We start from the raw sequence: 24,403 nt of genomic DNA, 5'->3' as shown, positions 1-24,403 counted from the left end.
ATAAAAGTAGAATGCAATGTCCCTCCCATTAGTGGAAATATAAAGATAATGAGCTCCAAATTTGCTACTTAGAAGCAAGAATGGTCATCCACTTAAAAACCCTGTAATGGCTGTTATTTATATAGCCTACTTTAATCTTACAAATGCAGGAACAAGATGTCCATGATTCATGGTTTGTAATTAATATAATCACAACCCACTAGACATCCTTAAACCAACATTTTTCAGCCTGTTGTCTCTGAGCAGTGGTCTTCAGATCTCTTTACAGGTAGCAAAAAACACTCTGCAGTGTAGCTCTAAGTAGAACTGTGGTCTCTGCCTCCTCTCTCCTCAGTGTACAAAGTCTAAATAGTATATTAAATTGTTCCAGAAGCGGGTTGTTTGTGTGTTCATCCTCCACAGGAGCTCAGAGTGGGATTTTCAGTGCTTAGTGATGTAAACTATAACCTCTAAGCAGTTACAAACAGCAGTCACACTCACCCAGGTTGCCAATAGCTCCATTATTTAGCCTGGAGAAAAGAAGGCTCAAGGGAGACCTTATCTCTCTCTACAACTACCTGAAAGGAAGGTGGGAATTGGTCTGTTCTCCCTAGTAACAAGCAATAGAACAAGAGGAAAAGGTCTCAAGTTGTGCCGGGGAGGTTCAGGCTGGATATGGGGAGGAATTTCTTTCCTGAAAGGGTTGTCAGGAATTGGAACGTGCTGCGAGAGAGATGCTGGAGTCAAGGTCCCTGGAGGGGTTTCAGAGATGGGTAGATGTTGCACTTAGGGAAATGGTCTAGTGGTTTATAGGGCTGGGACAAAGGCTGGACTTGATGATCTTACAGGTCTCTTCCAGCTGAAACAATTCTATGATTCTATGATTACCAGTTTCAGTGTAGGGTATAGTGTTGTGAGTCTTTTCACATCTCACAGGGCTGCCTGAGACTCTGAGAAGCCAGCAACCAAGACGAGCTCTCATTTCATCTGCATCTCAGTCACTATAACACTCTCAAGCCAGAGAAATCTTCTGAAACTAGTATTTTGTGGATTTGTAACATATTTTCAGCAGAGGTGTGCATTCCTGTACAAAGAATTTGAGTCTTTCCTTTTATAACCCTTAGGGACTTAATAGGCTTTACTCCACAAATCTCCTTGCTTGTAAAGCAGAGAAAAACCAGCTAGACTATGCCCATAAATATTCAGTACAGTACACAATGATTATCCTTTTGCAGTGTATATGTATGTTAAAACTCACAAGCAGGCATCATACCTCTGTTCCTCAGTCACCTAGGAGTGCCTTTGAATGTTGTCTCTAAAGCTTTGAATGCCATCTCCAGGGCCCCTGGACACTCCTACAATGAAAATAATATTAGAGGAACATCTTGTGACAATCATTTCTTCCAAAATTCAGCCCAGATCATATATTTTTCAACTAAGATGGAACCAGCTGCTCTGTTTGCTTTTCCTGGGTAATAAGTTATTTCTGAAAGGATTAAAAAATGATGAATGGACCTTAGATGCCCTGGCATTGTATAAAGGTACCATCATCTCATTTCAACAGACACACACACACACACACAGAGAGCCTGAACTTGATTCTACTCACTCACCTACAGATTTCCACACGGGAGATCCACATTTATCATTTCTATTATTTTAAAAGGAGCTGCCATTATTTCAGATCTTTGCATACAAATGCTTTTCGACCAGACAACTGTGTGACTAACAGAAAAGCCTTTCCCTTCAGATTTCACCAAGTAGCTTTCGCCCCCCCTTTCACCTTCAATGTAATTTCTCTAACCCTGTGCCAGGATCTGCATTGTGCAGCTAAATTACTGCACCACCATCACAGCTTTGCTGATACCAGTAGAGCTATGTGGAGATCATAAAGGTTTGTCTGGCTGACTACAGCACTTCTGAGGGCTGTAAAACAAGAATGCCATGTTGTCTGGGCACGTATTTGAAAGAAACAGCAAAAAGAGCAATGAAATTCTAATCTTAGTAACTTTTTTAGTTATCCTAGAGACATATGAATTGAGTAAGTCTTTTCAGACACCTTCTTTCTCTTGCAGGTATGTGGTTGAGTTGTTTGGTGAGAACTTAACAATTGCAGGACTTTTTGTGACAAAGTGATTTTATCTGTGACCTTCTTCCTCCAAGGAAGTTACTGTTACTCAGGACATTACACCTTTTGCTTTATAACAGTATCATTATTAGCAGGGAAGGTGGAGGGGAAATGGTCTGTTAGCTTCATGTCATGTGAACAGAAGTAAGCTAAAAGAAAGTATCTGGCTCTACATCAGTCCTGGGAAGCAGAATGGGACATAACTGTCATAAAGATAATTGGATTAAGTTTCATGACTGCATTCTTGCTCACTGGTATTCATTTTAGGGATTATTCATGTCATCTATTTTAGGAGCCTCACTGCAGGTACGTAAGATACAAAGTCACTCTCCCTGTGCTCCATTTATAGCCAATAGTGGAAAATACTCTGAGCTGTCTTTAGGTTTCACTGACTTTTACAGAAGGATTCAGTTCCCAATTTAGACCCCTACAGATGACTGTATGAATCTGTATGGTGTTTGTACGTCACCAAATATATCAGGATTAGTATTTGCCTTTGACAACTAAGAAGCTAATCTTCCACAGTTTCAATCAGACCTCAGAAGGCCCAAAACCCGCTTGCAAATACAAAGTTTTACAGAGAAACGCTTATATATTTACTTATTTATTTATATTTTAAGCACAGTAAGGCATATCAACATGTTGCCTGATGGAAAACACATGATTATTTGTTTTGTGCTGAGCTCTGTTTCTAAACAGCCATCTGGCATTTGTCCAGACTTTTCTGGGCTCTGCCCAAAAGACAATTTATTCAAGTGGGGTCTGGAAAAAAAAAAAGGTGCAGCTTAAGTGACAAATGTTATTCCAAACCTGTACAGTAACAAAACAGCTGCATGATTAACCTTAAAGGAGAACCTTTGGAGGGCAGATAACTGCTGTGCCCTGCTGTGTTAGTGGAAAAAACAACTTCAAATTGCTGAAGGATGCAATGTGGATATGGATGCATTTTAGCAGATCGTTCTGTTTCTGCATGTATTTAATACATACACACACACACACATAGGAAAAAAACCCTTCAAAACCACAGCTATGTCAGTGTTAAAACTCCATAGCCCAAGCCTTGAGATCCAAAAGAAACTCGCAGGTAAGTCATACATTTCTTTACTGCTACTAAGTTAGGCAGGCAGATGCAAGAAAGAGAGAAGGGTAGACTTGCTCAACAAGAGGAAGTCAAAATAGGATGGAAATTACATCTGGAAAAACCCCCAAACATTTCACTTCCAAGTCAGACTTTTTGCTAATTCTTAAGGAACAGGGATAACACCACCGAAAAGCAGTTGGTTGATCACACCTATTTCTCACACTGAGAGGTTACTGATAAGGAACAGAAGCAATTTTTCTTGTAAGATGTTTGTACTTTCATTGTAACTAGCAAAAGCTAACAATAGATAAAATATTACCTGTATGTGACAGAAGTCTGAAGAGTAGAAGTGGGGAATACAGAGGATTTTCAGTAAGGGGAAGCAGTTTGTTCTGAAGGTGTAGGAACCTGAAAGATCATGACAAAAAGAGATTAACTATTTGCTTAAAAAAAAAAAAAACAAACCCAGACCAGAATTTTGTGCTTGTGTAAATATTTTTATGAAATAATTTGTGAACTGAAAGACTAATGTAAACAGCACAAATCAGATCACATCTACCAGATGTGCCAGGACAGCTTTTTATCTACTCTTTAGTAGAACTTTAACTGTGGAGATGAGTAGCACACCTCTACATTTTAAGACAGTGTTGTTCTATGGATGGATATTTTCTAGTCTTGGGTGGAAGAACTGATTTCTATCCATTTACATTTTCATCTCAGACAGGGGAAAACAGGGAACTGATGCCACATGAGGAAGGGTTTGGAGAGACTTCTTAGAAAGTGGCTTTCCCATGCTACAAAGATACTTTTTTTCTAAAGTATTATGGGATTGCTGGAGTTATTGCTCTGTCACTCAGTCCAGGAAAACAATTTAAGGTATACAAAATGTAGTAATTTCATATTGCTTGTTAGGAAATCACCTCTTGAGTGATATCTGATAAGTCAACTGAAATACAAGAAATGTCATTTTTTATTCAATCTTCTTTGTTTTAATGAAACATGCAAAATATTTAAAAATTAAGGGGAGATTCTCTCCTATTTAGTCTTTACCCAGGAACTGCAAGGTCATTGACCTTTGCTTGTGGAAGTCTGTAACAGATTCCCTCTAAATGGGCTGAAAGCAAAAGTGACTTTTTCTATCAGCCCTAGCATGGAATCCAGTGTCACCATTTCTGAGGTGAGCGTTGTGCATAACCCTGGAAAAGTGAGGTTCTTTCAGTGTTTTGTTGGTCTCTCTAAAAGGAGGATAGCATGTCACCTCCTCCATCTTCCATCTACAGAAGCAATTTAAATTTGAGTGCATGTATTTCCCTCACAAACACATAAACAGCAAATTGACACATTTTAAGTACTGAGTTTATTAGATGATGGCACAGCCCTTTTGGAGTAAGTCTCACAGTACTGACTGCATGGGACAGCACTGATCCACTCATTCAATGTATGCATTTCCAATCTCTAATCAGCTTCTCTGAGCTTTTACAGCACTGTGATTCTCAAACTCCCTCTGAAACATCAATTAAGTTTCTTCATGCCAAAGAGTTATTTAGTGGCAAATCTCATTGCTCCAAGTAAGAAACTCTCATGAAATTTTAATGCACAAAAGACAACACAGTGATAAAACTACACATCTGAAATCTTTGCATTGCAAAGGTATCTAATCTAATATTAATAAGTGTTAACCACATCAGCTGCACATCAACCTAGTTTCTCTGAAGAGTCCTCTCCTAATGTTATGCTGCTAAATCTCACCTCTTGCAAACACTGAAGCTTCTTAAACAAACACATCAGTAGTGAGCCCTGAACCTTTGAGGCCTGGCACTTAACAGCTTGGCAAATTCACTGGAACACTGCAAACATGATTTTCATCAAGTACCTCCCAAATGTTCAGTTTGCTTTCCATGCAGTAAGTAAAACAATCGAGTTGGCTCAAAATATGCTACCTTTTGCACTCCTCAGGTGTTCCTCACTTATTGTCTCTTCTACTGTAAAATCTTCTTCAAAGGAAAGTTTTGAGGTCTATGGGCATGTAGCACAACAGATAACAGGGATCTGGTTGCAGAGTGAGGGAGACAGAGATTCAGCATTGGCCACATTGGAGTAAATGAGTCGTTGATGGAAATCAGCATGAAAGTCTTTTGCACTATGTCTGGGGTCAGGGAATGTAAGCATATGCTATTTCAAGTATGGATTTTCTGTCAGCGATGGCATTAAAAACATGTATTGCACTCTGCCGCTAGCTTACTGTAAGCACACACCACCTCCAAGGGCATGGAGCACAGAGCAGCTAGAGTGCTTCAAATTAGACTTCAGCTCATTGCCTACTACCTTCTCCTGGGTACAGGGGAAAGAAACTCCACCACTGAAAATAAGTGCTCTTTCTGGGAGGAACACTCACACTCCCAGCTAGACCAAAGCTAACAAATTATCAAATATCAACTTGTAGAGCTGGAAGTGAAGAATGGGGAAGGGAGCAATGGAGAGAATGGAAGGAAAGCAGTACAGTTTAGTCATTATTAAATGGAAAGTGCATTCCACTAATGCAGCAAAAGGGTGAAACTGTTTGTTTCCCTTTTGGGGGAAATCATATGCCAATAGAGAAATTGCTATTTCAGATAAAGATTTTGAGGCCAATGGGAAAACTAAATAGTATGTTAGCAGCTTGATACTGGTTAGATTGATACTTGTTGTCTGCAAAGATCTTAGCCTAGTATATTTTACATCCTTTATGCCTGTGATTTACAGAAAGACTGCAAAACCTGGACTCTTTAGACAGTATAAAATTAGTGTTACGTTTACAGCAGAAATAGGCAAGATAGAAAAAAAGAGTGAAGAGAACTACAGCAAACTTTACAGCAAACAAAAAGTACAATGAGGAAAATAATAAACAAGCTGAAGCCAGGGCAACTGTCATGATGGCAGATCCCTAGCAGACTATGAGGATCGGCAATAGTCATTCAGATGCTAAATGCTACAGCAAATATTGTTGCTCTCCTCTGCCTGTGCAAAGCTGCAGACCGCCTGTACAAAGGCTGATTATAGGAGAAAACACAGATGAACTCTCAATTCTTTAGGTAAAGGAGTAAACTCATATGTCTGAACACTAAATTCATGGATGTTGCAAAGCAAGAGATGACCTCAGGAGAGAGGAACATGGCAGTTTAAGGCATTCAGGAACTAAAGCAAAATACCACTTCCTAAGTGAACATCAAGGATGTCTTTAAAATAGCTCCATTATTATTTTACCAAGTGAACTGCTTGTACAGAAAGCCCTTTTTCTCTCTGTGGCCTTCACAGCTCTCCCAGAGCCCCAGTTGATGAGACAGACACTCATTAGCAGGTAAGCCAGAGCACCTTCATGGGACTGGGCATCTCCAGAGCCTCCATGGTTTGGGAGGAGGATCTCAGAGATACCAAAGTCATGCCTTAGCATGTTCTGAAGAGCTTCCCTCTGCAGGAGATGAGAGAGGACTCCATGTGCCTCTTGTCAGTCATCAGGCTTCTCAGCAAAGCGTTCTCAGACACCTTCTTGAACTAGAGGAGAGTCAGAGTCAAATCAAACTGGTAACTGACAGGAGAGCACAAGTTGTCAGCTGGAAAGCCACAGCACTAACTCCAGCAGAGCACATCTCACTACGTTACAAAACATTAGAAGCATTAAAGCACTTCAGCTTGCGTAGTTTGGAAGTTATGAGCACAAAGGGCATTTGCCTTTTAATAATGTTTTTACGAGCTGCCTGAGTGGTTTGCAAGCAGCTCAATATCCACTGCTGCATACCATTACTGCTGCATTTTCTAGAAAACTGCTTGGGAAACATAAGAAATAAAATGACTGTGATCAAAGGGAAATTACAATACACAATTGCATTTCTGTGAATATTCTGCCCAGCTAATACAAGTAGACTGGAAAAAATTGATTCAACATGATCCATCGGAAAAACAAAGCAGGGCTTTCAAAACCATACCCCTTACAGGTATGTTTTTAAATAACTCTATGTTTCACTTACATGGTTTATAATGTTGATGTAAATTTGAGAAGATCTGGAGAAGGAAATGGTTTTGAGTTCTTTTGTTGGACCTCTTTGTGTGCAGATAGTGTCACAAACAAAACATTTTTTCTCTTGCTTAGGGCTAATTTGATCATCTTGAAATGTCACAAATGAATGGACTACCTACTCTTGCAGGACAGCACTATATATTTTCAAATGTATTTATAAATCCTTAAACATTCATTCATTAGTATATCAAATGCATTTTCAAATGTATTTGGCAGGTTAGCATAGTTTTCAGCAAACAATAGTTCCACAATGCATTTTTTTATGCTTTGCAGAAAATGTTCTTGAAAATATAGTGATGTTATAAATTCATTGGATTGCTGGATTTATACAGTCTGTTTCTCCTCAGAGGTTGCTAAAAATATTCACATCTCTTCTTGGTTGACCATTCATTGCTCCTGAAATGGAGAGACACTTTAATCATCTTAGTGCGTTTCCCACATAGTTCTGGTTTTTGTGTGAATTGTAAATAAGTATCAAGCTTTGGAAGACATTCCAGTTTTGGAAGGCATTCCATATTCAGAAGAATTTTGCTAGGATGCTGACTAAAAGGATGTGGAAAAAGGCCTAATTGATTTTAGCTTTCAAATGAGAGTTATTGTTTACAAGCTTTTACACTTATCAATCTCATTGAATTGCCTGCAGGGAAAATCCAAATTTCTGGTTATTCATCCTAAAACTACTCAGACCTTTTTGGCCAAGAAGTCAGGCATTTATTAAAAAAAAAATCCTTTATGATTAAAATGCTGTTGCTTCAATTTTGGGCTGGGATTGCAGCCTTGTCGTGGCTGCTGTTTGGCTTAGCTGTTAAACCAAAAAGTGCATCTCATCCAAAGGTTCTTGATGCTGGTAGGAAACTTTGACTTCATTTTAGCAAAATTCTATGCATGTCTCAGGGGCTCTGTGTGTCCTCATATCAGTATCACTTTGAACTCTTTGGGAGCCCAGGGAAGGAGTGTGTCAGACAGGTCTGACTTGGTCACATCAGGAAACATCTGATGCCTCGGGTCTATGGTGTGCCACAGCCCAAGGACACAGTGTTGTGGGAGACCTAGGCACACCCTTTATTCATATTAATTATGTGCTTTGTGAAAACAGAGCAGCAGCATCTTGAAGTCTGGCTTGCAAAACATTTGACCTCTTTAATGTACCTTTCCACTTTCTTCAAGGCAATTCATTTATTTGGACAGGGCACAGCACAGGAAGAACAATTGGGTTGATATTATTATCACACTTGGCACACACATCATGGCACAGGGAAAGGTGAAGGGCAGGAGGTAAACTCGGGGATTTCTTTGGGGCCTCAAAGAAAAAGCAGACATTAGGATGTCTGATATTTTGATAACCTTTCCTATGTCCCAGTGGTAGCCCTGAATATGCTTTGCAGATACACTCAGCAGCCAATGGACTGAACTATGTATTTTTTTACATTGGCATGCGTCGTCTTTCGCTGTGTCAATTTGTGCTGGTTTATGGGAAGGCTTAATTCTTGTTTTGACAGCTACAGAATTGTTCTGGGGTCCTGAAGGACTGATTATGGTTTTTCTACCTTCAGCCTGTTTCAGACATTCAAATCCTAATGACAGTTGTGCTTTGTTTTTGTTTTTAATAAAAGGTGCTTGACAGCCAAGCTGTATAATCCTTTGGGTCCAAATTTCAGCATTAAGGGAAGAAGTGTATTTCTTTCTGAATTGCTTGGAAAACATGTTGCCTACAAATTATATGGATTCCTGTTTGATTCCCTGCTGAAAGTACAGGTGGGATTGTCATTTGACAGAGAGGATGTTTATTTTACAGTTACTCTACATGAGAGTTTGACTTCTGTTGATAAATGAAGGTAGGTGTATGGCTTCTTCATATGCTGGTGGTAAACGTTGAGAGACGGGATTGCAGGAGCACCGTGCTGCCAACAGTATGACCATAATGACTGTGCTTTACTTGGAATCATTTTTTAGTATCTCATTAGCACCTGTTAAAAGACATTACTTTAAACTTTTGACATTGGAAGTACAAATACAACATTAACATCTTTTAGTCCATCATCTGTACTGCAACTTTCCTAATTGGAATCAGATGGAAATTACACTGGAAATAGCCTTTGCATGCAGTAAAAAAACCACTGAAACAAAAAGCTGCATTAAAAAGGTAGGGATTTTTTCTATTCCCTTCTTGCATATTAAAGCAGTGATAGTCATGTATTATTCTGAGTTAGTTAGATTGTCTTCGTGCCACTAACAGTAAAATACTTTTCTCCATCTTTCCAAAGGGCTGTAGGATAAAACACTCACTATTTTCATGTGGTGCTTCCTCATCTGCCAGTCTGTGGGGTTTTTTACAGGTTTCTGTGCAAGAGACACTTCCTTTAACTCCATTACCTAGCTGGTTGCCAAATGCTTACAGGGGTTTAACAGCATTTATGAAATTCAGGTCAAAGACATCACATATGGTTCTGCAGAGACTTAGTTATTTTAATAAGATCAAACACTTTGAAGTCTATATCAGCCAAGTTCAGCCCAACTATAGGACTGAGATCCAGACCATATGTAATGAAATCTTCAGCCTGTTCTGACATTTCTATATGTTTAATGGAAAGCAGCTTGGTATATATTTGCATGTGTTACCTTTTACACATGACAATTTTACAAGGCTGTTCTCCAGTATGATTTTGTTCATGCTTTCAGCAAACACCAGGGGAGACAAAAAGCAGCTACAAAAAATGGGAGTGAACCTTGTTCTACTGTTCTGCAATTGCAAGCCTAAAGTTGGACAAAAGTTGAGCTGCAGCATGGAATATCACTGATAGAGCATCATGGGAATCTGATTTACAGTTTCCCACAAGGGAGGAAAGAAAGTTTTATTCTTACCATTCCAACTTGGACTAAAGTCATTAACAATACCTGAGTCTACTAAGACAAGATTGTAGGAAGTACAGGTATTGGAGTATAATGACCAGAATGTCTGAACTACACCAACAGAAAATATTCCCAGGAGATTCCACATTTTTTAGATGAGAATAATCATGCAGCTGCTGTTGTGACTAGGATATAAACACGAGGTCCTTAAAATAATTGAGATAAAGAGTTACCAAAAAGGATCAGTAAGGGTGATTCAGAGGAAATAATGAAAGATACAAGATGCCGGGGAAGGACAGAATTAAAATGGGCTTGTTTTGGTATTTGATATCTCAGAAGGTATATTTCCTCTGGAAGGTGCTAGAAGTACAGGCATCATTTTAAAGAAATGAAGAGGGAATGAATGACAAACCCTGTGATTTCTATGTCCTTTGAGAAGGCATGTCCTTGTTTTCCAGGAAAACAAAACAAAACCTCAATGCCCTTCACAGTGTCAGGACATGTTAAATTTGGATTCCTAGGGACCTTCTCTCTAGCTCTCTTGTAACCACTATTTCTTAAGACGTTAACATTGTGCAGTACATGCTTTTCTCAACTCTTCATCTTTTAACCTGGATGAGCTCTGGAGTGAGGCTGAAGTCTCACTACAGCATCTTGCCTAAAAGGACTTGCCTCATCGCAGGAGGAGAGGGATCTCAGAGCCAAAAAGTAAGAAATGCAATAAATACAATCCTTATGCAATGCAACAAAATTTTCTGTCTCTTCATATGAACTAGAAAGGGAAAAAAACATCACTTCTGTCACTGAAGAAAACATCCACGTAGCTTAAACAGGGGAACTGAACAGGTTTCCTCTTGAAATTTTCAAGTGGGTTTTGTTTCATCCAGTACATTTTGTGTTCTGCTTCAGGCAGGCAAGCCTGAAGGAGAAAACACACAAAAGCAATGTAGGACACATCATTGGTAAATGTGTTAAACCATGTCCGCTCCAGCATGAGCACCACAACAAACTGTTTGTGGGTATGTGCTGATTCCCCACAAAAGCTTAGAACACCCCAAATTCTGGTTCTCACTTCTCTCCATCTTCCCAGGAACCCTCCAGCAGAGAGTTGGGATCCTTCCCCCATCGAAATACAACCAAATCTGCTCCATATTGATGCTTCTAGGAGTTAAATTCAGTGTGAGTGGGTTCAGGGCAGCCCCTGGGAGGGCAAGCCACCTTCCTCATTGGCTCCATCTCCATCATTGTGCCCAGATACTCTGCAGTGCTGGAACAAGGGACTGAAAACAACCACAAACCCAGACAAATGCAACTGGAGAGACTGTGAAGAGGATAAACAGGCTATCATAGAGTGAAAGTGTTAGGGCTGCACTTGCCCCTGTGCCCTTAGCACCTGCTCATAAAGCACTGCATAAGGCTCCTGGGAGCTCAGAGTTTTAAGAGCCAAAATGTAATCTTTTTAAATGATATCTTCTAGGTGTCTTGCAAGGATCTTGTTCTGCAGGTGCCCAGAGGAGGTACATAACCTATTTCACCATCAAGCTGCTGAATGAGAGCAGGGGACTATGTACGTTTTCTAGCTAAGGTGGCCACAAGATTATTTCTAGTGCAGCAAATACTTGCCAAGCCACATGTGCTGTTTTCAGTGGAAAGCACAGACTAAGGGAGTAAGGTCATAATGAAATGAACCACAGATGTGTCTGTAGGAGGTAGAGCAGCTTCTCCTGCTCTCTCTCCCCTGTGCCTATCCTTGAACCAACCTGCGACCTCAGGAGCCCTAAACACACTGAAATTGAAATTGATTGCACCCTCTGGTCTGTAACAAAACCAGCTAGGGGATTTACTAACTTGCAAGGCAAGCTCACAGCACTGACTCTTATTAGCTGACAGCACATCAAGTGTGACACAGAGCAACAATAGCAGAGCAGTGATGGCTACCTCATCACTTCAAAAATCACAGGCAGGACCTTATTGCTTTAATAGGGCAGTGATGCCATTGTTGGTTTTAAGGGTCTATCACTCAGGTGATAGTAAACCTGAGGCAGGTGACAGTAAACTACTGCTTCTGCTGCTTCCAGTGGATGTGCTCATTGGGAAAGGGGTAAGTGTCAGAAGTGCACATGAGGTCCAAAAAAATGAGCCCTCTGAAGAGCTCAGCCCTGACAAAGAGCTCACACTGCCTGTCTCTCCTTACATAATGTTACTGCTGCTGCTGTGCCTTGTGCAGCTTATTGCCGTCAACAAAGCAGAACAAAGCATCCCTTGTTAAAGTGGAATCACTCTGGAAGCGACATGAGAAGAGGAACAAAATTTCAGCAAGATGCAAAGCTTCACCAAAAAGTCATGGATCACCACATCCAATTTAATAGGACTGTTCTCATCAGGGGAAAAAATGATCAAACTGCAGCTGAGATGACACATGGAGGTTTTTAACCCACCACAGTTTACCAGCAATCTGCTCTCCACTTCTGACAGAAAAGACTTTCAGCATCTTTAGGATAAGTGTCTTAAGGGAAGAGTGATGTCAGTACTAATAATCAAATGATAGAGATATTTTCTTGCAGACTTGCTAGCACAGTTTTCTTTGTCGTAACTTCCTTGGTTGTAACGAAAGAAATATCCCAAAGTCTGCACAATGTACATCCCGTTGGCAATGACACCAAGTCGACAAATATCTATGAACATATTAACTGGGACAGTTGTAACCTGTCTTTATTCCCATGCCAGATCACTAATTACCTCCATTTGTTTTCTGTAATGGACTTGTGTCTCTGTGGAGGTTTGTTAGCCACGAAAATTTGTCTCACTCATAGCAACAGCAGGCCAGCATCCAGATTTATCCCTCCAAGGGTAGTGGGTTGTTTTTTTCCACGTCAGTTACATGAGGCAGTGCTCACCACCCAGGCTGCTGCAATCACCTCCTGAACCAAGCACTCCCTGTGCTCAGATGTGTAGAGACAATGCCTGCACTCACTCATGCCGATTAAAAAACACCCAAAGGGATTTTACCATGACAGTCTTGGGTAAAACTGGTCTTTAGGGTGCAGGATTTTCAGAAGTTTGTTTCAATATCTGCCATATTTCTCAGCCATGGATGTTGTAGTACTATATACTGAGCATGTTTCAGTCTCCTCTGGGGAACATGCGCAGCTTCTCCTCTCTTAGTTGTTTTCTTACTCTTTTCACAGAATCATAGAAACAAAGAACAGTTTTGGTTAGAAAAGACCTTTAAGATCATCAAATCCAGCACTGCCACATCCACCACTAAACTGTGTCCCTAAGCACCTCATTTACACGTCTTTTATATACCTCCCGGGACAGTGACTCAACCACTTCTCCGGGCAGCCTGTTCTTTTAGGATAGAAATTTTTCCTGATATCTTACCTAAACCTTCCCTAGTGTAAGTGGAGGCCATTTCCTCTTGTCCAGTCGTTTGATGCTTGGGAGAAGAGGCTGATCCCCACCTCAGTACAACTTCCTGTCAGATGGTAGGAGAGCATCATATCTCATGTTTCCTCTCTTCAACAAGGAATCAAGAACTGCATCGTTCTGTGAATACACATTTGGCTTCAGTTGAAAGTTATAAACTGTCACTTGCTGGGGGGGGGGGGGGGGGGGGTGAGTTCTATAAAAGAAAAAAAATATATTAATTGATTTTTTTTCTTATTTTTCTGAGAAATTAAATGAGGCACACAGTTGCCTAGCAATGCAGACACGGAACCACAGTACACACACCACTTCCCGGTAAAAAAGAAAATAGGAAAATATTAAGAAAGCAGTGGAATTACAAGGTTGCACACAGTTACAGGTGAAGGCTGGTTAGCACTGTTTTCAGGAATGAGCTTGGTGCCATTTGGCCCAGGAACATTCATCAGTGAAAGAACACTAGCATCTAATATGCAAGCCACCAGCTTAGCAAGGAGCAGTGGAGATGCCAGCAATAATGAGGACATTGAGGTCTAAAGTGATGTATTAGCTATGTTGGTTTCCTGTTCCCAACCTTTACCAGTTAGGATGTCAATGATGTAATCCAGTGATACTCTACAGAGATGTAAGGTTGCCAAAAGCAACCAGGGAACGCGTGATCTGCTGAGATCACATTGCTGAGATCGTCTCACTTCTAAACACTAACCTCTACCACAGCAATTCAAACTACATGACAAATGAGGGTTTCAGGACACTGTGGTCGTGGCTGTAATTGCATCTGAGATGATACATGGGTGAGAAGGATTCATCTACCAGTGAATAAAGCTCTACTGGCAATTCATGAACTGTGTGTCAGATTTATAGCCTTGGTTTTGTGTGAAAGGGGGCTTGTAGGCTAAAGCAATGATGTGATGGTGTGAAAAACATGAAGTCTAATTATTGCAGCTCTGATGAGTAGTAAGAACAGAATAATTAGCACCAATAAAGGTTTGCATCAGGTACTTGTACTGGAAGGGGACAGGGTGGAACATAAAGCAAGAAATGGCCAGATGGGACATTCAGGGCAAGAAGTACTGCTAGTTGGTGGAACTTGCACTTGTGCTTACCACCGGGGTGACCAGTTAGGTGACTAGAGAGTGAATAACAGATGTGTAACAGAAAACGATGCATTGAAACAAAAGATTAGAACATATACAGCAGAGAGCAGTAGCTTAATTTCTTTGCCTATATTTGCAGCTTTGTTGCATTTTTCCTGTATGCTGTCTGATCACCTGCATGAGACACATTATGTACTGGGTGTAAAAGTGTGAAAGTGTGCAGGTGGGTCAGACTGAGAGAGCTCAGTCCTTTGCAGAGAAGGAACAAGGAGCCCCTGGAACAGACAGTAGAGAAGAAAGGGAGTGAGAGGAGCGGATGCCTGGAGCACAGCTGAGCCAGCCAGATAGTGTAAGCAGATCCTGGAAGGAGCAGTCACAAAGTTGAGTAGGATTTGGGGCTGCTGGGGTGGGGGAAAAATTAGTCCAGTACTTGTTAGGATCAAAAAGACAAGAGAGATTTCCAAAACCTGCTGAGGGCGTGAGGATGTGGTGGGGGTGAATGCTTCTATAATAAAAGGGTATTGAGAAATCTGGCTAATTTGGCACACACATACAGCTGGCTGCATCTGCTTTGGCACACACATGCATGTTGTGCTCAGGGGCACACGCTCAGAGGAGTGCATGCTGAGCCCCTCCAGTGACTCAGAAACTCTGCACAAAGAGCTCTTAAAAGGTACCGCTGAGGGAGAGGAGCTGGGGCTGTCAGCACAAAGACACTGTGAAGTTTGAACCTTGCTTAAAAGCCCCTGCAGTCACCTGAAAAAAACCTCACTCAAAGGCTGTCAAGGGGAAGACAGTTTTGAGTTGTCTTTAAAGCTCCTGAAGCACTGAAGGCTATAGCTATATTAGTAGGTAATGCAGTGTTATAGACCTGTAGCATGATCAAGACAGGGCTGATACCCACATTGTGCATTTGGGGAGTGTTACTTCAGCCATGTAAACTCCCCATGGTCCATCATCCTGAGCAGTGGCTGCCATCCCATGGTGTGGCAGCTTCTCTGCCATGTGGGATGCCAACCACGGTTTAAAAAAAACCTGCACTTCTGATGCAAACTAAAAAGCTGATGTGGGCCTATGCTGCGAGTGTGCTTCTGGGCCTACCAAAATTGCTTGTGCCTAGCAAACTGCTCTTCACTTATTGTCCCAGACACTAGCAGGACACTGTCCCATCTCTCACCTCACCTGCAGGATCCACTTCCAAAGATCTCTCCTAGTGTGTTGGAAAGATATGACAAAGTGGTGGTGAGAAGAGGGAGATGGAGACACAGCTGAAGTGCCTTCCCTTTTCCTTCCCTTTCATCTAGAGAACACAGAGATGGGTGGGAGTGATTGCAGCCCTCCTCCCCTGGAAGGAAGCTGAACCCTCATTTACCGCCTGCTTGGTGGGTGCTCAGACCATCAGTAGCTGGAGGATATCCTGAGGTGAAGCTCTATTGATGTGTATTGCTTTGAACCAATGAATATTTCATCACTGGAGAGCGAGAGAATATGAATCAATAATGCAGGAGTAAGGAGAGGAGAAAGGCTGGGTTTGACATGTTTCATTTGAAGAAACCAACGAATTTTAAGTGTTTCAGAAAAGACTATTTTCATTATATACACCTACAGTCTTTTCTATAAAGTCTTACAGCCACTGTACTCATCATAGGAACAATCACTCCTTGCCCCATCACTCTGATCAATAAGCAACATTTAACACAAGGTTTCAAACATAAAACTTCCTTCTGGAGGTCATCTCTGAGCCAGCCTCCCTCTGGAGGCAGGGGAAGAGAGGAGAGAGTAAATGAGGTTGGGAAACACCAGGAGAGGAAAGAACAAATGAGAATTAATTGAAGGATAAAGTCTTAAGGAGGGAGGTAATGCAGTTATGTGCAACAGCGGTGATATTTCTACTCTAATCTCATTTTGAACTGAGCCTTGAAGAAAAAGAGGAGATAAAGGGCTGAAGAAATAGAGGAGATAAAGGATTGCTGATACAGAAAAAATAATCCTAGTTTTCTAGTGAAGCACAACAGGTTGCTTCTTCTAAAGCATTAAGCTGAGCTCTCACTTCCCAGCTAGAAATGTCTAGAATTTCTACCATTTCAAAGAGCTTAGAAGACACTCATTTTGCCAAAGACTTACCTGTTTGCTTGGAAATACTGGTTCAAACCATTTACTGCTAAACAAAAAAAAACCCAACAAAGTAACATTTGTAATGTTTTCTAAATTATTGAAACATCTTGTTTCTAAAAAGCATACATTTCAAACCAAAATCTCCTGATACAGGGCTTAGAGTGCCTTTATCACACTAAACTTCAGAGATGGGTTTTGAATGTGTAAAATGGTGATGTCAAAATGAAGCATCTTACCACTAAATTTTTATAATATGGACTAAAGCTATTTCTTTAGACAACTTGGTTTTGTCCTGACAAATCACACAAAACATTTTCCCAACCTGCTCTTTCCCTTTGCGTTAATTTGTGCAAGAAGAGCAACACTGTGTGTTATTTGACGTGGTGAGATGCTGGATTAAGACATGTTTGCTTCCACGGACAGCATTTAAAACATTTATCCTGTCCCACAGGCTGCAATATCTCCTTAGATTTTCTCACTAAAAATAAAGAAAAGATAGCCTGAGGTGTAGTTATTGTGGTGAATGCAAAAGCACAAGCTTAAGTAGTTTAACTTTAAACTGAGAAGGCAGGGTTAGTCGTTAAATAATTAAGTTTGTGAATAAAATCCTGGTAACATTACCACTAATTTCAGCAGCATTTGGATATCACCCCAGATACTTCTGCAGGGCACATATTTATTTGTAAAATAAAATAAAAGACAAAGGAAAAAGGACATGAAACAGTCAAATACTTGGCACAGCAAGGATCAAGCAGATACTCTTAGACTCTAACCTACAGCTTCTCCAGGGCTAGATTTGATCCACAAGTCATGGAACGTGAGTTATGGAACATTAGGGACATGGTTTTGTGATGGGCTTGACAGTGTGAGGTTAGTGGTTGGACCTGATGATCTTAATCATAAAAACATAGAATGGTAGGGGTTGGAAGGGACCTTTAGAGATCATCTAGTCCAACCCCACTGCAAAAGCAGGTTCACCCAGATCAGGTTGCAAAGTCTTTTTCATCTTAAAAAGTCTTTTCCAATCAAAATGATTGCTTATGTGATTCTATGAAAACCTGGGGGCCTTAGGAAAGTGGCAGTGGGTCTGGTAGGCTACAGGATCAGGCCCACCACACAGGTCTCTCCATGTTTCTCATGGACAAGCCTGAAACTTTTAGGTTTATGTGAGATTAAAACCCACCAGTGTTGTTTTATGCAGCTCTACCCACACAAAAAAAAAAGCAGCAAATTGTTGTTTAAGGAGGAATTGATCTCAGTTAATTCAAGGCATCTTTGGTATAGGAACAGACCAACCTAGGGCTGATGTTACCATCTCGTCTGTTTGAATGGATTGCCAGTAAATTAGGAGAACAAGAAAATACATACTCAAAACTTTCTGAGGCTTTCCAAGCTCCTCTGGCATCCTGGGCTGACTGGTCATGACGTGGCTAGCCACAAGACTGGGGGAACTGCCACACCTTGAGAGTGATATCTGCCTCTGCGGCTCACCTGCAGTCATGTATTTGCTTCTTTTAGTGTTTCTTAAGTTAATTTTCTTTACAGATTCGTTCACAGGACTCATAAATATAATGACTGACATCATTTGGCGTTACACTGGAGATTTCATGGCTCCTGATATTGTTTGCAGAGTCGTTCGCTACTTCCAGGTATAGAAACCTCATTCTCCCTTATATACCCACATCAAGAAACCCTCACCAAAAAATGCTCAATAGATACATTTCTGGCACCAGAACTGTTAAATGCTTCAAGTGTTGACTTAAAGATGAAATGTTTTTAATTATAGAATTAAATCTTTTAACTTTTGTGGAAAAGATAAAGAAAAAATTATGTGGATTAAAATACAAGGGTTTCTTTTTCTCTTTTCTGTTAAAAGTTTTCACATATTCCTAGTTCAGTATTCTTGCTGACATTATTTTCTGCAGTAAATGTGTCTCAACTGCTGTCTCATATACCTTCTGCTCCAGGTGGTCCTTCTATACGCCTCGACTTACGTCCTTGTGTCACTAAGCATAGACCGGTATCATGCCATAGTTTACCCAATGAAGTTCTTGCAAGGAGGTAGGAGAATTTCTGCACCTTACTATTGCTATGGATGTTATTGGATAGTTTATTTCATTTCAAAATTCTTAAACTTCTTGGCATGAATTATTCATTCGTGCTGTAGCAACATTTGGACTCTGTTACAGTTTTCTAAATGGCAAAAGAGCTGTGGTTTCAAGATTTATTAAACTGCACATAGCCCTCAGCAGTTTTTATACGAATTGTGTTAGCAAAGAAGCAAAATGACATTTTTAAAAGTATAGAGGTTTTCATTATCTTCCAGCATTTTGAGAAGGTTATTATGGGCAAAAGCTACCCTTGTACAACTATATTGACTCTAGGACCTGCAACAGCTATATTATCTGTTTATTTAGATTAAAAAATAGCTTGAATATGGATGTAATACTGAGAAATCTCAGTACTAAAGAAGTTTAATAAGAGAACTTCAAAAGTTATAACATATAAGTTTGGATATCTACTGTTTCCTACCATTTCTTCTATTTGTTATTTTTACAACACTAAAATATATCCTGGCTGCTTAGCAGTACAATTTAGAGAACACAGTTTCTTTCCTACAGAGCCAAAGTGAGACGTTAAGTATGTTGCACTGAATGAATAAACAGAAATAGCAGGTGGGGAGGGAGTGGAATAGTTACAAGGAGCATGGGCTCTGGAAGATGTGCTTTAATCAAATGCAAATACCATTCTTGTTTTGGAGTAATGATGGCTTTTATCTACCTGCTCTGTTCAGGGCATTGGATTAGTGCCTTAAAAACCTGTGAACCAACCACAGCCCAGGCAGTGGTACAGCCTTGGTGGATGTTAAGGTCTGAAAACTTTGAATACTTGTGTGAAGTGTAGCTTCATACTTCCCAGTGTGCAAACCAACATTTTCAGAATGAGGAGATGGATACCAAGGTTTTCTCATCAGGCTTTGGTGTGCTCTGCAGCTCCTGCTGATGTTGTGCAAGGGCTCTTAAACCTGCTGGCTGAGTGGGGCGAGCTGTGAGACAGATCCTGCTGACATTTCTTCCTCATACATGGTGTAGGAAAAGCTGCATCTACTAAATTACCACCACAGCTTAGTAAAGAATTTAGTAGCTAATCTTTACAAACCACTTTGAAATTAAAAAAAATCCCACAAAACTGCCTCAAATCTTCATAAAAACCTTTTTTAAACCCATTTTCATTTTATATACCTATACCATAAAGTTTCTTCTTTTGTTTTTAAGATGGAGAAGAGCAGTGCTGTGGTTTAACCCCAGCCAGCAGCACAACAATGCAGCCTCTGGCTCACACCATCACTCTCACTCAGTGAAATGGAGAGGAGTATTGGGAAAAAAAAGCAAAACTTGTGGGTTGAGATAAGAAGAGTTTAGTAACTAAAAGGAAATAAAATATAACAATAGAACATATAAACATAATTACTACAAAAATGAATATAACAATTAAAAGGAGAAAAGAAAAATCATTCAAATGATGCATGATGCAGTTACTCACCACCACTGACTGGGCATGATGTCCTATGGTATGGAATAACCCTGTTAGTAGTTGGAGTCAACTGTCCTGGCCATACTCCCTCCCAGCTTCTGGTGCCCCAACAGCCTTCTCCCTGGCAGGGCAGGGTGAGGGGCAGAAAAAAACCTTGACACTGTGTGAGCACTGCTCAGCAATAACAAAAACCTTTCCTGTTGATATTCACACTGTTCTCAACACAAATTCAAAACACAGCCCTGTACCAGCTACTTGGAAGCAAATAAACTCTATCCCAGCTGAAACCAGGACAAGCAGCCTTAAGGCAGCAGAGCCATCAGCTGGGTGCAACTCTGGAAGGGAAAAAAGCTGCAGGCAGTGATAGCACTGACAAACCACAGCTGCCTCTGGCAAGAGTTGACTACACACTAATAGGCAAGCAAAGACCATGTTCAAAGAGAAAAATGAGGCAGCTGTAAATTCAAAAGAAAGATTCAGAGAGTTATACTCACAATAGCAGCTTCCTGGAACAAATGTAAATATTTACCTTTTGCACCCAGCTATTTCTAGCAGTGGTGTCAAGGAGGAGGCAGGGTGGGGAGGCCTTTTGAAATGCCCTCTTAGCTATTCTGCAGGTGGAGAGCAAAAGAGATTTACAAAACTTTTATCCTTGGTGATGACACAGAGAAACTTTAAAAACAGTTCTGAAACAATTTTTGACAAACTTCTTTCCAAAATGAAACACTCATCCCCTCAAATCCTTCAATCAAGAACTGAAAGTATTGTTTCTCCTTACCAGTTTTAATTATTATGTCTCCATGTAGCCTTGAAATATCATTTTGAAAAAAAAAATCATTTTGCTTTGAAAATGTCAAACAATTTTAGTTTTTGTTAAAATGAGCTTTAGCTACCAGCCTCAAGCCATGTTAAAAAGCATTTGCAAGGATCTATACTTTGCATGGCTTCTAAGAAAACAAACTTCAACAGCTAAAACATTTCATACTCACTTTGTGAATACATAAATGGCCACAGAAGGTGCAGAACGTGGAAGAATTAAACATTCAGATCCTAACATGTTTGCTGTATTCAATAACCAAAAGAGTCACAAAAAAACCATCATAAAGATCAAAAATAAACTGAGAAGGCAGCTAATGAATATTTCACCATGCTGAAAAAGGTATATGCAAGCATATATATAGAACAGATACGTATATACATATATACAAACTAAGCAACAGGCAATAACAGAACTGCTTAAGGAAAAGACAAAACCTAATTAGGTGTAAACTGTCCCTTGCATGGCTTTGGGATGTCCAAAAATCCATCAGATCTAGGATATTCTGGCACACCTTGTGTTCTCTGGATTTAAAAGGTAATTTTAAAATGGCACTCACAGTTTAGAAAGATTGCAAAGCAAAACTCCTCTCAGGAGGTGCCCTCCCTCCACATGTTCCTGGGAGCAGACAGATGTGCACAAAACTGCTGTGCACGGGTGGCAGAAGGTCAGCAAAGGGGACAGTGACATGAAAACATCCTTTACGAGAGTCAATGCCACAGCTCATGATTGAGATTCTTGTTCCAGCCCTGAGTGTTAGTCTTGACCACCTCAGTGGTTTCTACATGTAAAGATTAATCACATTACTCTATATTTAAAGAGTAATCTTGTTTTTAAAGGAAAATAGTGAGACTGGCTGAATAGAATACCATCCTTCCAAAGCTGTAATTTATAATTCATATAATTCTAGGTTGATGATATGCTGGCATTTAGAGTGTAGTAGAGCATTTATACAAAAAAACAACCCACAAAACCAAACCCAACATTAAAAAACCCTGCTTGTGAAGCAGCCAACTAACTTTAGTCTGACAAAACAAGAATCTGCTTACCTAGATGCTAACATTGCCCTGTATACGAGGAAGGCCATATTTTACCAAACACAAGGGACATTAAAAAACAAGAATAAATAAAGATTACAGTTAATGCTTTATAAACACAATGATGTAATACCACTCTCACCCAACCCAAATTGCTCACTTGTCTTCAGATTAAGGACATCACTATACAGTGCAAAAAAATTAAGTATATTCTCTAAGTATCATCTTTTCCCCTTAGAAAACAGACAAGTGGACCTTACTGCGGCTCTTATGTATGTAGTTTCAGGAGCTAATTCACAATTAAGAAATGCCTTCTTGTCATGAAATATTTTGTGAATATTTGTTTTGCTAAGTTTATTCTGTTATGCTTTGGGAAACTTTACAGTTCTCCTTTGCCTGTGCAATATTTATAGACTTAATCTAACCTTCTTACTTTCATAGATGCCATCAGTTCCCTTAAACCTTAGATTAGCAAAACCATATTTTGCTGAACGTGGGTAGCATTTAAAAATGAGCAGGAGAAGCGACTATTTGCAACTGATGTTTTATAAAGCACAAAATTACTTTCTGAATGTTTCTCCCACACGCTTCCATATTGCACTTTGAGCTTCAAGGAGGAAAGACATTCTTCTTGAGATGCATAATATAGAGTGATTTTCTATTTCCCAACCTCAGGTATTTTGTAGGACAATGTGGTATTTCAACACCAAAGCTTTCCAGATCAAAAATCTATCCCCAACTATTCCTCTTGCAATCTGACTCAGGAGGAATAACTGCTGTGAGAATCACTGGCACTCCACAGACTAATCCTTTTCCCCCCACACTTTTAGACTAGAGTTACCTGGACTTTACTCTGAAGATGCAGATTTATGAACACAGAAGTCTTGAGGCTATTTGCTCCAATCCATTGATTTTTACAAAATCTCATGAGTGCTGCCAGGTATCATCTGCTTTCCCACCAATCTTCCCCACTTGTCAGTGGAGGAGGCCAGAAATCATGTGGAAGTAGTAGCCCAAACCTGTCAAGTGTTTGAGATCCTTCAACTCTGTTTTTTCAGCATGAGGTCCATCGGGATCTCCTAGTTGATGTCTAGTACGGCAGATGAAGCAGGGCTGAGCACTTAAGTACCATCATTTTTCCCGTCTCTCAGTTAGCAGTCTACCCTTGAGTATATCAGCTGGGTTTGGTTCCCTCTATAATGCAGAGAACTCTAGGAGTTGCCTGAGGTCTCCAGGACCACATTTCTTTGGGGCAGTACAGTTGCAGCTGGAGTTAAAGAGAACTGGTCATGCTGGTTTGTTCTAATCCTGAACTGAGGCACTTTCCCCTTTCCTGATAGGAAATGTTTTGAAAGATTTGTCACTTTAAGGTGTATCAAAATGTTTCATTTCCATTCCAAGGAAGGCATTTCTCATGCTAGTACATCAAGTATGCTCAAATCTAGTCTATGTTTTAAGCAACCCTTACCAGTCTCAGCTTTCCTCTGTTATCTGTAGCAAAACGGCTTCTTCTTTTGTCCTACTGATTGCTGCTTTCCTGTGCCTGGAACAGCCTGCAATAGGGCAGGCCTGCAGTCCTTTGCATTCATTCAGGATGTTGTCTTCCTGGAAGACAGAAACCATCTCAAGTTTCTGATTCACTGAGACTCTGACCTTCACCTTCCTCATAGTGTTTCAGATTCAAGTGCCCTTAGCATCTTTAAATAAAACATGGAAAACACAAGCCTTTTTGTCATGAGAAGGAGCTGAAATCCCTTTTCTGCTTTGCAGTCTTTTCAGCACCAGCCAGCTGCAGCCCAAAATTCCCTCTACTCCTCCTCTCTGCCTTTCTATTCGTACTGATACAAAGAGCCAGTCAAGCCAGCACCTCCATTAACACCATCTATTTGACTTTGTTACACAGAAAGACAGGCGAAAGTTCTCATTGGAGTGGCCTGGAGCCTCTCTTTCCTGTTTTCCATACCGACTCTGATTATTTTTGGGAAACGGCAGCTCTCCAATGGGGAAGTGCAGTGCTGGGCTCTCTGGCCTGATGACTCCTACTGGATACCCTACATGACAGTGGTGGCTTTCTTGGTCTACTTCATTCCTCTGATCATCATCAGGTAAGGCTGCACAGCAGTGAGCAAGCGCGTGGTGAAAGCTGTCAAGTGTGCATTCAGCTTAATGCTTTAATTTCTACTCATTCATTATGATTTCACTTCCACACCTGCCTCAGTTTTTATCACATAATGTACGGGTCGCTGTACTTGCCCTGGGTGTTCTCCATGCGGTATTAATAGCCA

At 40.4% G+C, this 24,403-nt stretch overlaps 1 protein-coding gene across 1 annotated transcript in view; it reads left to right on the top strand.

Moving 5' to 3' along the window:
• Positions 1 to 24,403, top strand: part of NPSR1 (neuropeptide S receptor 1) — a 58,632-nt gene that overhangs the window by 21,318 nt on the left and 12,911 nt on the right. The window contains exons 3-5 of the mRNA XM_061996873.1: positions 18,276 to 18,379; positions 18,698 to 18,791; positions 24,022 to 24,223. Coding sequence (XP_061852857.1) covers positions 18,276 to 18,379; positions 18,698 to 18,791; positions 24,022 to 24,223 — 400 coding nt within the window. The remainder of the gene's footprint in view (positions 1 to 18,275; positions 18,380 to 18,697; positions 18,792 to 24,021; positions 24,224 to 24,403) is intronic.

The sequence above is a fragment of the Colius striatus genome, chromosome 5 (genome assembly GCF_028858725.1).
Source record: "Colius striatus isolate bColStr4 chromosome 5, bColStr4.1.hap1, whole genome shotgun sequence".
NCBI lineage: Eukaryota > Metazoa > Chordata > Aves > Coliiformes > Coliidae > Colius > Colius striatus.
The sequence above is the reverse complement of the archived record's forward strand: the minus strand, read 5'-3'. Positions and strand labels throughout refer to the sequence as shown.